Consider the following 16,666-nt stretch of genomic DNA (forward strand, 5'->3'; position numbering starts at 1 on the left):
GTTGTCCAAGGAGTGTTTGGTCTAGTGGTTGGCATCTGTAGAGTCAGTGGTGCATTGGAGCTCATTGAGGAAGGTGGTCGGATCATGTCCAATGATCCTTCTCCCATCATCCCGTGGTCTCTTCGCAGCATCCAGACCAGCTCTGCCTCTGGAAGTGAAGGTGCAAAACTCAGAGGATGAAGAAGATGGACCATCCTGGCCGGTGTCATCTGTAAACCCGTCAGAACTGGTCATTTCAAGTAATTTGAGACAAGTTCTACATGCAGTGAATCACAAGGCATGAATGAACTCATCCAGGCCTATGGGTAGGGCAACAGGTCCCTAATGGATGTTATACTTCAGATATTATGCAGAAGACTCAGGTGGGTTGCACATCCACTCTGAGCCATCCCCACTATAATGGCCCCAATCCCTCCTGGATCTTTTGCTAAACATTCCATGTAATGATTTGGTCTTGCAGCTGGAGACTTCCTTTTCAGTGTTAGACACTTCCACACAGTATAACTCCAAATCTTGTAGTTACACACCTAGTCTGAACACCTTTTAACTAGTTGCCCACACTATCACCTGCTGACCTCTTCCCAGGTTTTGGGTTCAACTTCTGTAACAGGAGCTGTATATGCCCTACCTCAGCACTGAACCACTGTCGACTCTGCACTACTGTTTTTTCCCCCTTAACTGTGCACTACTAGGGTTGCTCTACATACTTTCCACATTCATGTTCTAGTTTACTTAGAATAACCTATAGGACATGAAGAGGAATTTATTTAGTTAGAGGGTGGTGAATCTATGGCATTATTTGCCACAGAAGGCTGTGGAGGCCAAGTCAATTGATATTTTTAAGGCAGAGATAGATAGATTCTTAATTACTATGGGTGTCAGGGGTTTTGTGGGAGAATGGGGTTAGGAGGGAGAGATAGATTAGCCAGGATTGAATGGTGGTGTTGATTAGGCCAAATGGCGGAATTCTGCTCCTATCACTTATGACCTTATGATAGTTCATGGTATATTTATTTTTGTTGTTGTTGCCTCTCATGTGTCTGTAAAATTGCAGTGAATAGCTGGTACTTGGATAGGAAAGGTTTGGTGGGATATGGGACAAATGCGAGCTTGGTCGGCATGAGTAAGTTGGGCTGATGTTTGGTGTGTGGGGGGGGGGGGGGGTACGCTGGCAGTTGAGAAGGGTGTCGTCGAGATCGAGAAGAAGACCAGCGATCGAAGAAGGGGGCGAGGTCTAGGGCGGGCAATGGTGGTCGAGGTCACGGGCGCCGACGGTCGAGGATGGGATGGCGGAGGGTGTTCTGACAGTCTCGCATCCAAAACATGAGTTCGCTCGTCCTTGACCTCAGCTTTTGTGTACATTTTTAATTTTTACTCCCGTAAAATTGACCACTGGGCGGCGCCAGCTATGGCTGCCTTGCCAACAGTCTGTCTGTCCCTTCCTTCTTTTTGTTTTAATAGTATGTCTTAAATGTATGTTTTTAGTGTTCTTTAGCTTGTTTTATGTGGGGGGTTGGGGGAAACTTTTTCGAATCCCTTACCTCGTTGTAGATGCAATTTTTTTTCCTGTATCGTATATCCGTCCGCACTGCGACCTACCATCGAGCAGTTGGCGGCCTTTGTTGCAGACCACCTTTCCAGAGCTCCACCTTGGGGAGCCTACGGTAATTTAACATCGCAGAGCTCGTGATTACTTTGCCAGGGATCAACCTCGGAGCTCCAACTGTGGGTGCTTGCGGACTTAACATCACAGAGCTTGCGGTCCTTGGTCAGAGACCGACTTCGGGAACTCCAAGCCGCAGGATCTTCGACCGCCCTGACCTGAGCGTTACGGTCGCCCCGACGCGGGAGCTTCAATCGCCCCGACGGATGGTTCGAACCGAGCCCAACACCTCCACTCAGTTCGCAATAACCAACCTGATCTCCCGGTGGCACAGCACTTCAACTCCCACTCCCATTCTGAATCCGACCTTTCTGGCCTGGGCCTCCTCCATGGCCCGAGTGAGGCCCACCGTAAATTGGAGGAGCAGCACCTCATATTTTGCTTGGGCAGTTTACACCCCAGCGGTATGAACATTGACTTCTCCAATTATAGGTAGTCCCTGCTTTCTCCTCCCTTTCCCAGCTCTCCCTCAGCCCACTGTCTCCGCCTCTTCCTTTCTACTTCCCGCCCCCCCCCACACCTTCACATCAGTCTGAAGAAGGGTCTGGACCCGAATGGTCGCCAATGACTCTGACCTTCCTTCCATCGAGGGGATTTATCGCAGTCGCTGCCTCAAAAAGGCTGGCAGTATCATCAAAGACCCACACCATCCTGGCCACACATTCATCTCCTTGCTACCTTCAGGTAGAAGGCACAGGAGCCTGACGACTGCAACAACCAGGTTCAGGAATAGCTACTTCCCCAAAGCCATCAGGCTATTAAACCTGGTTCGGACAAAACAAAACTCTGATTATTAATAACCCATTAACTGTTATTTGCACTTTATCAGTTTATTTATTCATGTGTGTATATATTTATATTATGGTATATGACACACTTATCTGTTTTGTAGTAAATGCCTACTATGTTCTGCGTGCTGAAGCAAAGCAAGAATGTCATTGTCCTATACAGGGACACATGACAATAAACTCACTTGAACTTGAACCATAGTTGCTGCCTCATCCGTTGAATTTCTCCTTCATTTTTGTCGTCCTCTGGATAAATTATATCTTGGCTTGGTCCTTCTGATCTTTTTCACAAATTAAAATCTCCCGCCTGTCTGTGTCCTGCTGACTGAGCAACAAGATACAGGTGCAATACAAAGTCTGAAAGGTGGTATGTCTGACAGGGTGGCGTTCCCTCAGTACTCCACTCCATGTTAGCCTGGGTTATGCACCCTAGAGAGGAATGTACGGAATATCGGAACCGCAGTGCCTCCTTCAGCAGAGGATAAACCAAGCACACACTTGCTCTGACTGGACAGAAGGAATGGGTGACGCTTTGGGTCGAGACCCTTCTTCTGAAACGTCACCCATTCTATCCAGTGATGCTGAGTTACTCCAGCATTTTGTGTCTATCATCGGTGTTAATCATCATCTGTAGTTCCTTCCCACACACATGTTCTCTGGGTTAATTTTCCAAGCTGGTTTTGAGCTGGGGAGGACTTGTCATCATCCAAGTGGCCATCAAGGCTTTCTATGAATGTTTGCTGTGGTATAGGCAGGAGGAGAGAGTAGATGACAATAAATGCAGATTTAATTGAAAATGCGCAGGACTCTCTGAACATCACTGATTTGCCAGAACAATTATCTTTGCCAAAATGTAGACACAATCGATATGTTCTTCGCAGTTGTCATTAAAACAAAATTAGCTTCTCTGTGTTTTCCTCGGCAGCTGCGGTACAGCACTTATTGATTTCAGGCAAATTAACATTAATTGCTCAGCAAAAACAAACAGTTCAATTGCGCAGGAAATAAATAAATAAAAGATTGTGCTGGCTGAAAGCTCTGTGATTAATTCCTTTGTGCAGATGAAAAAAAATGTTGGAACAGCCCGCAGCATAATTCCTTGATAGATCGTAAAAATCACATTAAAGCTGCGAAGTTACATGTTTGGAGAGCAGTGAATGCAAGAATAAACCTTAAGTAGAGACAGTGAGTGCTGCTTAATGAGAGGGCACCCAGTGACTGATGTTTGTTATTTCCTGCTAACTGGCATGATATGTATACAAGTGTCTCATTGTGGAGGTGAAGGGTTATCTTGGGATGCTAAATGGTGATAAGACATAATTTTAAATATCAACTCTGCCATACATATTCCATGAAAGAATGAGCAGAGGAGAAACAGGAGCCTGGCTTCTGAACCGTTGAGATATTATGCTATCCCTCCCTGCAAAGCCACTCCAGTCCATCTGTCATCTCCAAAGCCACCAATCCACATGTTTCCCTTTGATCTCTCTGTTCTATTCTTCTCTGTTTCTGTTTCCCCCTCTATTCTGTTTGCTGGTTTTATTTTTCTCCCTCTGCTCTTCTGTTCCCGACTTCCCTCGCTTGGTGATGTTTACTCCCTGCCCCTTCCCTCCATATTACCCCTCCATATTACCCCACCTATTGCTGATTCTGAAACTGAGCCGTGCTTTTCTCCCTCTCTGTTTAGAGAATTTAAGTGAGCTCCTTTGCAAAGCGGGAAAGTGGTCTGAGTGAAAAGCAGATTAACAGTGCGGCTTTTTATAATTAGAATTTCATTTTGTGCATGCTGTGTGCCTGGCAATCCTCCAGGCTCCAACATTGTTTTTCAATTCTCTCCTTTGACGTGGAGTGAGACAAAGAACACTGAACCCAGAATTGCCAACTAATGCTGGCTGATGGGCAGGGCAGAAGAATAGGGAATGAAATAGGCTCATTGTGGTGCTCTGGGAATGATTCAGATGCATGGAAAAGATCAGGCCAACATTTGTCACAGCCGATGGGAGGTAAGGCGGACTGCTTGGCTCAATTGGTGGCACTCTTGCTTCGAAACACAAAGAAATCTAACAGTTTTCCCTCCATTAACCCTCCTTGTTAATATTGAATTTCTTCCCTGATTTGTAACTGAAAATGCAGCAATGAGATTTCTCATATTGCTGCTGGCATTCTAGGATTGCTCTGAATTCTCAGGGACTTAAAGACTCTATTATATATAGGAAGGATTAAGAGGAGATAATGTGGGCAAGGGGGGACCAGCCCAGAATATCAACTTGGTCGACACAGACAAGGTGGGCTAAGAGCCTGTTTCCGTGCTGCACAGCCCCTTGACTCTTTGACTAACTCTGGGCACTGCCTTGTGAATCATGAGTATTCATGAGTATTTTTTTAAATTAGGGTAATTAAAAAAATATTTGAACATATTTCTTTCATAGCCATTTCAGTATTGGTGCTCCTGGGATTAGAGTGTACAGGTGCACAACCTTTTATCCGAAATTCCGGAAACCGGAAAGCTCCGAAAACCGGGCATTTTGTTCCAGGATGTCGCCTGCACACCAAAGCTCGCGTTTGGCGCCAAACGTGACCCGAAACGACCCACGGTCAACCCAGGTCTATACTACTGTAGCGGCTGCCACCTCCCCGGAGACCGGGGAGACACTTAAACATCTGTAAATCATTGCTTAAATGTTAGTCAGTTAGTTTGGAGGGCTTTTATGTGGTGAAGGTGGGTGAAGGGGGAAACTTTCATTCTTAGTCCCCTACCTGGTCGGAGAGGCGCAGAGCGGGTAATGCCTTACCGGGTCGCCGTGCCGTAAGCTCCGGAGCGCTGTGGCCGCCGACTCCCAACATCGCGGAGCTGGAGCAGGGGCTGCGGGCGTCCGGCCGCGGGCGGCGCCGGTTGTAGCTCTGACCCCGGCAACTCTACCCCTCGCTGCGCGGCGCTCCAAATCCAGCGCCGCCCGCGGCCGGACGCCCGCAGCCCCAGCTCCGCGATGTTGGGAGTCGGTGGCCACAGCGTTCCGGAGCTTACGGCACGGCAACCTGGAAAGGCATTGCCTGCTCCCCGCCTCTCCGACCAGGTAAGGGACTAAGAATTAAAGGTTTCCCCTTCACCACATAAAAGCCCTCCAAACTAACTGACTAACATTTAAGCAATGATTTATAATGATTCCCCGGTCTCCGGGGAGGAGGCAGCCGCTCCAGACTTTCCAAGCTGCCCGCTACCTACCTAATCTACGCTAAAAATCTTCCATTCCGACATCCGAAAAATTCCAAAATCCGAGAAGTGTCTGGTCCCAAGGCTTTCGGATAAAAGGTTGTGCACCTGTATTAGCTAGAAGAAGAGATTGGATAGACTTGGATTGTTTTCTCTGCTGCATCAGAGGTTGAGGGGAGATCTAGTTATAATTATGTCTAGTTATAATCTAGTTATACAATTATGAGAGGTGTGAATAGGGTAGACAGCCATCACCTTTTGGAAATGTCAAAGATTAGAGGGCATAACTTTAAGATCGGGCACATGTATATGCAGGAATGGAGGGATCTGGATCATGCATAAGACTAGAAATTAATATGGTATTACGTTCAACACAAGCATTGCAAGCCAAAGTGTTTTGTTCCTGTGCTGTAGTGTTCTATGAACTATATATTATTGTGAAGGTAGGTGGAAGAGAACACCTCATGTGCATTGTCACGAACCCTGATTACAGCACATGTAACAACAGCTTCCATTGATAAAGTGTGTTTAATAACTCAGAGAAATTTGGAGAGTTTCCAGCTTTGCCTTCCAATCAAGACTTCACAGAGTTTGCAAACACAGCAAATACTGTTTGCTTTTATGAAATCATTTTTCAGGATTGAGGGCTTATTTGCAAAGCCATAATTTATCAACCAGGTAGAACTGTCTTTGAGAAGGTGGCAGTGAGCCATCACTTTAAACCACTGCAGTCCTTCTGATGAAGGTGCAAGAGATTCTGAGGGATAGGATCCGGCAGTATTTGAAAAGGCAAGAACTGATTAGAAATGGTCTGCATGGGTGTGTGCATAAGAAGTCGGGTTGCACGAATCTGATATAGTTCATCAAGAGAGTAGATGTGGGCATGGCATTAGACATTACCTATGTGTACTTTAACAAGGCCGCTGACATGGTCCCGTATAGTAGACCAGTTGGGAAGGTTAGATCACATGAGATCCTGGGTGTGCCAGCCAACTAAGCCAAATTAGCTTAGTTGAAGGAGTCAGAGGATGGTACAGGTTGTTTTGATTGGTAGCTTGTAACCTGCTAGTGCCGCAGGCATTGATGCTGAGTCTCCTGTTGTTTATCATCTATGTTCAAAAAATTGGATGACAATATAATTATTGTGGTTGGGTAATTTGTAGCTGACTGCAAAATTGGTGGTATATGGGACGGTGAGGAGGCTATCTAAGTTTACGAAAGAATCTGGATCAACCCGGGAAGTGGGCTAAAAAGTGGCAGGTGGAATGTAACCCTGATAAGTGTGAGCTGATGCATTTTGGTAAGTCAAACCAGAGCTGGACTTCAATAGTATGTGGTTGGGTTCTGGAAAGTGTTGAGAGTAAAGAGACTGAAGGGTATGGTCCAGAACTTGACAAGGTTGAGAAGAAGATGTTTGGCATGCTTACCTTTATTGGTGTGGGTATTGAGTACAGAAGTTGGGATGTCGGGCTACAGTCTGTATAAGACATTAAGACATTGGTAAGACCATACGGTATTTGGGGTTTTCTGTGGACTTGTAATTGGTGTGCTATTGAATGGTATTAAGCTAGAAAGGGTACAGAAAAGAATCAGCAGGATTCCTGTAGTGTAGGATGCTGAGGAATTACTTTATAGCGGTATATAAAATCATCAGGGGCACAGATAAGGCGAATGGACACCTTGTTGTTTCCTCAGGGTAGAAGAAATCATTTGGACAGGTACATGGGTAGGAAGGGTCAAGAATGATAATAGATAAATATAGGCAAATGAAACTAGCAGTTGTAATGAACAGGTTGGTTAGCATGAACAAGTTAGGCTGCAGTGCCTGTTCGTGTGCTGTATGACTCTGTGACTCTAATTTTATCTTCATATATCAGCAATGTGTATGCATGGCAGCTTGGATGCTGATTATATTTGCTTTATAACCTTCAGTTCTGTTATCTTCAATGTATTTTATGTTGCAAGGATCGTTAAATGCTCTCAGAAACATGAGCCGTATCTATTATATTAAATATGACTTAATATATTTATTGGATTTAAATAGTTTTACAGTTTAATTATAACTGTTTAAGTTTTGGCATAATTGACATATATGGAACATCCATAACAAATAACAATAACGCTTTAAAATGAAATTGTTCATACTATGGAGAAGCCCAAGTGAGAGCTACAGCTTCTCTTCTACCCTGTGAACTCAGTGAGTGATTGCTAGTGTGTTGCAGGAAGCAGACATTGTACCGGGGTTTCTGCCGATGATGGAAGATTTAAAAAAATTATTCAATTTTTATATCTGGGCAACTTTAGCAGTGACAGAATTCCTTGACCAGCCCTAACTCTCCTTGAGAGGTGGTGCTGAGCTAACATCTCAAACCATTGCATTCCTTCTGGTGAAGGTGCTTCCTCAGCTTAAGGTGCTTAAGATTCCAAGATTTAGACCCAAGTGACTGCCAAGAGGTGGTGTTCCCAAGCCATTGCTGCCCTTGTTTTTCTTGATGATGAAGTTCAAATATTTTGGAGATGCTATTAAGAGCAGAAGATAGACACAAAATGTTGGAGTAACTCAGCAGGTCAGGCAGCATCTCTGGAGAAAAAGGAATAGGTGACGTTTTGGGTTGAGATCCCTCTTCAGACTGAGATTCAAGGGTGAGGGAAACTAGTGATATAATAAGGTGCAGAACAAATGAGAGCGGGTCTGTGTTAGTAAGTGGTGCATTTTGTAGATGATACACCCTACGGCCATGTATGCCAGTGGTGGAGGGATGTGGTGCTGATCAAGTCGGCTTTTTGTTCTGGATGTTACTGAGCTTCTTGACAGTTTTTGGAACTATGCTTGTCCGGGAAAATGGAAAGTATCTATCGTACTTCTGCCCCGCCTTCTGGGCCATGGGAGGGCTCTAGGTTGTCAGCAAGTTAGGATATCCAGCCTCTGGCCTGCTCTCGTTGCTATGGTATTTGTTCAAATTAGATTAGTTTATTGTCATCTGCATCAAGGTGCATGAAATTCCTTGTTAGCGTGAAGCTCATAGAGTAAGCACTCTACATGACAATGATAAATGTAACAACTAATTCAAAAAGACAGGACGGTTCAAAGATTCCAGTGCAATCTGAAGTGGTGAAAAAAACCCAATAAAATAATGCAATAACCAAATAAGGTAAAGAGTAAGGGTATGTGGCAGAATATTTAGGAATGGGATGTGAAAGAAGTGATGCCTGGATGCCTGGTCTTTCAAGTTCCTGTATCTTGTCTGATAAAGTAGAAGAGGGAACAGAGTAAAGAGTATGGTCAGGATGGCAGTCATCCTTGGTGATACTTGCAGCCTTCCTGATATGATGCAATGCACCATGAAGATGCATTGGATGGAAGGATGTGATGAACCCGCGATGGACCAGCCTGAGCTCACCGCTCTGGTTCAGGTGTTCAAATGCACAGCAGATGCCTTACCAGACTGAAGTGCATCCCGTCAGAATGCTTTCCATAATGCAACTGTAAAAATTCCAGAGAATCTTTGTGGACATGTAAATACACCGCTGTGTGTTTTGATTACTGCATACGTGTAAAAGGACCAGGTCAGGAAGCAGGTGATGCGGATGCCTATGAACGTGAAGCTGTCAACCATATCTACAGCTGCTCCGTCGATGAGGAGAGTGTTGTGTTCACCGCTCACTTTCAGAGGTCAACAACCAACTCTTTTGACTTGCTAACATTAAGGGCCAGGTTGTGTAGGAAGGAACTGCAGATGCTGGTTTACACCAAAGGTAGAAACAAAATTCTGGAATAACTCAACGGTTTAGGCAGCATCTCTGGAGAAAAGCAATAGGTGACTTTCAGGTCGAGACCCTTCAGATTGTGAGTCAGGGAAGAGGGAAATTAGAGATATGAAAAGGTACAAAGAGCAAATGAATGAAAGGTATGCAAAAGGACAAATCAAAGCCAGCAACTAAGCAGGATGCAGTGAAACTAATAGGCCAACTAGGGTGGGGGAGGGACGGAGAGAGAGGGAATGCAAGGGTTACTTGAAGTTCAATTTCAATATTTCAATATCAATCAATATTCATAATGCTGGCTTGTAAGCTGCTTATACTTCGCTTGGAAACTTACAACCCAGTACGGAATAAAGAGATAGGCGTAGCTGATGGTGGTATAGCATGATCAAAAATGTTTACAACTTGTATGGGATGGAAGACATGGTGATTTTGTTCAAGGAGCATTTGTGTGGCTGGTCTCAAAGATGGTGATGGTGAGGGACTGCCGTACTTAAGAGTAGGTGATTAGACTTTCTCTGTGGAGATCATTGTATGACACTTTTGTGGTGCGAATGTCACTTTCTACAAATCAACTTACGGTGGACCGTGGTCTTTGCCTTGTTGTATACAGGCATAGGCTTCTTCATTGACTGTGAGAGAAAGGCGTTCAATTGGAATTCTCTGAAATTATTAATCCCAAAATAAGCCAGAATGTTCCTGGAAACACAAAGAAGTTCCTGTGTGTGATTATGTGATGAAACTGTCATGAATATGTATGCCCTCAATTATCCTTTTTTTGCATTGTGTATTTCAGTGCTGGGGTTAATGTTAAAAGTAGAAACCAGGAACTGCAGATACTGCTTCACTGAGACCAAACAGGCTGAATCAACCCAGCAGCTCATGCAGCATCTCTGGAGAACACGCATAGGTGACATTTCGGGTCAGGACCCTTCTTCAGATTTTAGTCACCTATTCATGTTTTCCAGAGACCCAGCACCTTGTGTCTGGTGTTGATGTTAACTTGGTCCCGTTTAGGTAACTATAGCAACTTTCCACATGGAGAACACTGGCAGGCCTGGGTATATCACATAAGCACTCAGTGCTTGGTGAGTTTGGAAATGCCTTACTGGCTGTACCTCCTTCATCTCCCATCTTCTGCAGCCCTGTGACCCTCAGGCCTACTAGCCATTTCCAATTCTAGTCTTCTCCAGCACTCAGATTGAGTTCTGAAGCAACTTTTGTTTCCTCCACCAAGATTCTCTTTAAAACCATGTTGCAGAATCTCTCCATTTGGCTCTGCATTAGCATAAGATCATCTCACATGAATATTTGATTTCATTAACAACTCCATGTGAAACATCGATGCTGCTGAATGTGGCCAAGACCTTCTGAGATGTAATAGGGGCACTACGATACTGACCCTGCCCACACAGAAGATGAGAAAACATTGGCATCAGGCTCTCTGGCGTGCCTCCTGGCTAGATTGGAGTTACCAATGTACTCTGTAGATTAGAGGCAGGTTTAAGAGGGTAAATGGCATATTGGCATTTGTTGCAAATTAGTTGGAGTTTAGAAATAAGAAAGCTTTGTTACAACTTACACATGTGTTGTTGAGGCCACATCTGCAATGATGAGCACAGTTTTGGTTCCTTTACTTTGGAAAATATATAGTAGCATTGGAGGAAGTCCAAAACCAAGCCCGTTCCTGGGGTGAGAGGAATGTCCTATTAAGAGAGGCTAAACAGATCTGTGGAGTTCAGAAGATTGAGGGTGTTCATATTCAAGCATATCAGATCCTGAGGATCATTAAGATGTCACTAGTCCCACCTGCCTGCACTTGGTCCACATCCTTCCAAACCTGTCCTATCGATGTACCTGTCTAATTGTTTCTTAAAATGTATTAAATATAGTCCCAGCCTCAACTACCTCCTCTGGCAGCTTGTTCCATACACCCACCACCCTTTGTTTAAAAAGGTTACCACTCGGATTCCTATTAATTCTTCTCCCCTTCACCGTGAACCTATGTCCTCGATTCCCCTACTCTGGGCAAGAGAGACTCGGTGTATCTACCAATCTATTCTTCTCATGGTTTTGCACACTAATGACTCTAACTTGACTAAACATCTTATATTTGTGAATTTCCACGTCACCAGCCGCATATTCGTGCCCCGTGTTGGAGGTCGTGAGGATGCCAGTAAAGGAGGGCTGTGGGCAAAATAACACTGGATTACTCACTGAATGTTTGGGATTTGTGCTTTCATGTGGAAATCCTAGAGATGCAAAACTTTCATGCAGGAAAATGTCAGCGATGACATGGAAAAATACTGATATGTCCCCAGAAAATCCTCTTTCAGGATTTATGCTTTAATCTGAGCGAAGCTTTTAAAAACAAAAGATGTGGTCACGTCTTCCCACATTAAACGTGGCCCTAGGGGTAAATCTCTTTTTGAACGAGACACTTGACAAGGAGCTTGTTTCTGAGCGTGTGTTTCAGTGTTCAGTACAGACCTAAGGAACTTTCAACCCAGATGTCGATAATGCTGAATTAATGACCTGTGTTCTTGTCTCTTTCTGTTGCTTTGTAGTGGGAAGAGGTGAGCGGCTACGATGAGAATCTTAACACGATCCGTACCTACCAGGTGTGCAATGTCTTTGAGTCCAACCAGAACAACTGGCTGTGGACCACCTTTGTTAACCGGCGTGGAGCCCAACGCATTTACGTGGAGATGAGGTTTACGGTGCGTGACTGCAGCAGCATCCCAAATGTCCCAGGCTCCTGTAAAGAAACATTCAACCTGTATTACTATGAGACCGATTCTGGACTGACCATCAAAGGTGCTACCCTGTGGACAGAGATGCCCTATCTCAAAGTGGACACCATCGCTGCCGATGAGAGCTTCTCCCAGGTTGACTTTGGTGGCAGGCTGATGAAGGTCAACACAGAGATCCGTAGCTTTGGACCACTGAGCAGGAATGGATTTTATTTGGCATTCCAGGACTATGGCGCCTGCATGTCCTTGCTCTCTGTTCGTGTCTTTTTCAAGACGTGTCCAAGTATCATTCAGAACTATGCTACCTTTGCAGAGACCATGACGGGCACAGAGAGCACCTCGCTGGTCATTGCCAAGGGCACCTGTGTGCAGAACGCTGAGGAAGTCGACGTGCCCATCAAGCTGTACTGTAACGGGGACGGAGAATGGATGGTGCCTATTGGCAGCTGCACCTGCAAGGCAGGGTACGAGCCAGAAAAGACCACGTCGTGCAGAGGTGAGTGCCCTTTCTACAGCCTCAATTATTTCCATGCCTCCCTTTGCCCCTGTGAGGTGGTATCCATGCTGATCACCTTTTCCTGCCATCCTTTGGTGTTAGTCTAATTGATGGTGTCCACTCTCGGATGGCAAAGAGAGATTTAGCTCCAGTTTTGTTTTGACAACTCTCACCATAAGGCCAAACAGTCTGGGACTGTGTCACTGTCTTGATGCTCAGTACCACTGAATTGTCTGGTGCTAAATTAGTGATTAGTAATGAGCTGACACCTCTCCTTTCTCCTTATGTGTCTTTGTTTAGTACATTGTTACTATACCATATGCGTTATATTGCTCCACTGACTGTTGTGCTCCCATCTGGTTTATAATACAGTTTGGCAATGTCCATATGTAGCAATGTTATGCAGGGAGGCAGAGGTATATGCAAGAGGAAACCACTGCAATGTGGAACCTTGATTGACGATCTCAAAATAAGGAATCAGCAGGTCAATACAGATGAGAATATTTTTTTTCACCCAGAGAATGGTGAAATACTGAACCCATAAGCGCTGTGGAAGTCAGTTGATGAGTATATTCCGAATAGTGATTGAGAGATTTTGGATCATGAGGGTATTAAAGGGAAGCTGGGATAGTGCTAGAAAATGGTGCTGCCGTGATTGCATTCAATGGTGGGACAGGAATGAGGGGGTCAAATGTCCTTCTGCTTCAATTTCTTGTATTCCTATTTTCTGGATCCCTGTGGAGTAATCAAATCAGTTCAACTTCCACCGCCCCACCCATCCTTTTGTTCTGTTTCCTTCTATGTGCTCATCTGGTTCGACATGGAGGGCTCTTGCGGATAATGATCTCGCCCCCTCGCTTGTATCTTCTGCCCTTCTTGTTGTCCCTGGTCTATCTACTAATGTAAGCAGCCTCTCCCTATTTAGCTCATCTAAACCAGTCACCATCTTGTACACATCGAATCTCCTGGAGGAAATGAACAGACGACGTTTTGGGTCAAGATCCTTCTTCAGACTCGTAGAATAGGCGGGAGAAAGCAGGAAGAGAGATGTGGGGGTGGGGCAAAACCTGGCAAATGAGTGATCGATGGAGAAACAAGGAAAGGCAGATGCTGGTTTAAAAAGAAAGTTACCAAGTGCCAAAGTAACTCAACAGGTCAGGCAGCATCTCTGGAGAACACAGATGGGTGACGTTTCGGGCGGGGGCCCTTCTTCAGACTGATATGACAGGTGGATACAGATGAAGAGGGTTTGGTTAGCAACTGGAGTGAAGTAAGCTGCAATGCCGAGAGTGAAAAGAAGATAAAAGGGTGTCAAAGATAGACACTAAAAAGCTGGAGCAACTCAGCCGGACAGGCAGGATCTCTGGAGAGAAGGAATGGGTGATGTTTCTGGTCGAGACCCTTCAGTGAAGAGTGTCCGATAAGTAGAGAAGGAGTATTTAGTTTAGTTTAGAGATACAGCGTGGAAACAGGCCCTTGGGTCCACCAAATCCACACCGAACAGCAATCCCCCATATTAACACTATCCTACACACACTAGGGGCAATTTACATTTATACCATGCCAATTAACCCACAAGCCTGTACGTTTTTCGAGTGTGGGAGGAAACCGAACATCTCGGAGAACCCACACAGGTCACTGTTGAGAATGTCCAAACTCCGTACAGACAAGCACTCGGGTCTCTGGCACTGTAAGGCAGCAACTACCGCTGCGCCATCATGCCGCCCAAATGTAATGTAAAACTGGAGAAAGGGATATCTGTGTAAGGGGATAGGGAGGGATAAAAGCGAAATATGAAACTTGGGGAAGGGAGATGAGTTTATGGAGGAGGGGTATTAAGCAGGATGCGTGGGAGAGATACTGTTTGAGCACACCATGGACGGGGAGGGTGGGGAATGGTGTGTCTAACTTGAAATTGGACAAATCAATTTTTATAACATTGGGTTGTAAGCTACCTAAGTGCAATGTGAGGTCCTGTTCCTCATTGAATTAATTGAAAGATCGCTTTATTCATCACTTGGGATTATTTTCCCATCCCACGATGTACTGTCATTTTACCCCTTTACAGATATGTGCACTTTATTGTAGATGGTTTTTGCCTCATCCAATTGAACTCTGCATTACCTAGATCCAGATTCACTCTGCCACAATACTATTCTTCCTTTCAAACACATTAAACTCAATTGCGTAATGACTGCCATTAAATAAATATTATTAGACACACAACTCCCACAGCAAAATGAAATCTTCCTCTAGTTCCTAATTCTGTCAATAATGTTTTAACTGCCTACTTGTAATAGTGATAAGGTTTCTTATTGCAGAAGTAAATTCATTCGTAAACACTGGCGCTGTTTCTCTTCCCCATGATATGACTTTTTTCCTATATACAATTTTCATGATTCATTTTCTTCCAAGTCCTGACAGTCACCAATCTATCCTTGCCTGTAATTCATTCAATTGTTCTTTATGCACCGTGAATTTTATTAGGAATCCATTGGGCCACACACCGGACTGACCTCGGCCATGCTTAGGTCAGATGCTAGCTCTCCATCGTCTCCGTACATACCCCTCGACCATAACCCCACAGATGAGCGCCTGGCCATTATCTCCAGGACTATCTCTGATTTCATCACCTCTAGTGATCTGCCCTCCACAGTTTCCAACCTCACCATTCACCAGCGCAGCACGGCCTACTTCTACCTTCTCCCAAAAATAAAAAATTCCGTCTGAAGATGGGTCTCTGCCAAAAACATCTCCAAAACTTTTTCTGCAGTGATGCTGCCTGACCTGCTGAGTTACTTCAGCACTTTTGTGTCTTCCTAATCAGTTTATACTCCACATTTATGTTCCATAAACACTGCTCCTTCCTATGCCAGTAGACCTTGGAGTGGAACTCCTCTTTTCCAGCCTATTCCTTTAGCTCTTATTCTTTAGTCATTCGATTTGGACAGGATTTGTTCAGGAAATGATTGTGCTTTGATTATCACAAATGTTAAAAGGTGGGAAATATTACATTATCCCCACACTGTGTGTGTGTGTGTGTGTGTGTGTGTGTGTGTGTGTGTGTGTGTGTGTGTGTGTGTGTGTGTGTGTGTGTGTGTGTGTGTGTGCTTATGCTCCAAATTAACTGAGTATTGCAGACATTGTATAACCGTACAGGCTACATAATGCTGAGCAAATTGGATGCAGTGGTAACCATTGTGGTTCAGTATTAATCTCTTCTGAAATAACCTCAGCTGCACCACTTTTTCCCAAGGGTAGTGGTTTGTCAATCCTTCCTATAATTGATATGAGCCATTTTGCCCCCTCCCTCTGTCCCATTTGTACAGCTTTGCATTGAGCAACACAGTCCCTTGGACTGAGTTGAAGAAACTACTTGGCTCAGATATAATCTTTCAAGGATATGTTCCCTCTTCATTGAAATAATGATTGACCTGCCTTTCTGATGTTTCAGTCCTGTGAAAGGCTTTGAAAATGCACTATAAATACAATGGGGTGTAATTTGACTAGCAGTAAGGTACAGCTGCACTAATATAATCCAAGAAGGTGAGTGTTGCAGCCTAGTTGTACTAAAATATCACTGCCTGCATATCGGGGTTTACATTTGGAGAGTAAATTAGGCTAAAGTCAATTCTGAACACAGAATGAGGCAAAGCAACGAATATGTTATTACTCTTTTCAGGTCCTCTTACACTTGTCAAGTTGCACAGTTATGCAAGTATTGCTTTTTATGCATTCGCTTGCTAGACAGAAACTCTTTGTACCTTCAGTTGAGTTGACAGTTATCACATACTGTAATTATGCCCTCTGGCTGACAGACTTGCTTTAACAGCATTTTGTGAGCCTTTTTGACATGGTTTTTTCCCCATTAAGCATGATCAGCCCAGTCAAGTCCTTTTCACAGCTCCCACTTCTCTCCCAAAAACAAATCGTGCTCGTCGCTGGCACACAGGAAGTGATTTTAATGCAGCCGCTAGATATTAAACAAGGCAA

At 44.5% G+C, this 16,666-nt stretch overlaps 1 protein-coding gene across 1 annotated transcript in view; it reads left to right on the forward strand.

Moving 5' to 3' along the window:
- Positions 1-16,666, forward strand: part of LOC129703451 (ephrin type-B receptor 1) — a 405,586-nt gene that overhangs the window by 141,207 nt on the left and 247,713 nt on the right. Inside the window, exon 3 of the mRNA XM_055645911.1 lies at positions 11,992-12,673. Coding sequence (XP_055501886.1) covers positions 11,992-12,673 — 682 coding nt within the window. The remainder of the gene's footprint in view (positions 1-11,991; positions 12,674-16,666) is intronic.

The sequence above is a fragment of the Leucoraja erinacea genome, chromosome 14 (genome assembly GCF_028641065.1).
Source record: "Leucoraja erinacea ecotype New England chromosome 14, Leri_hhj_1, whole genome shotgun sequence".
NCBI classification, from domain to species: Eukaryota; Metazoa; Chordata; class Chondrichthyes; order Rajiformes; family Rajidae; genus Leucoraja; species Leucoraja erinaceus.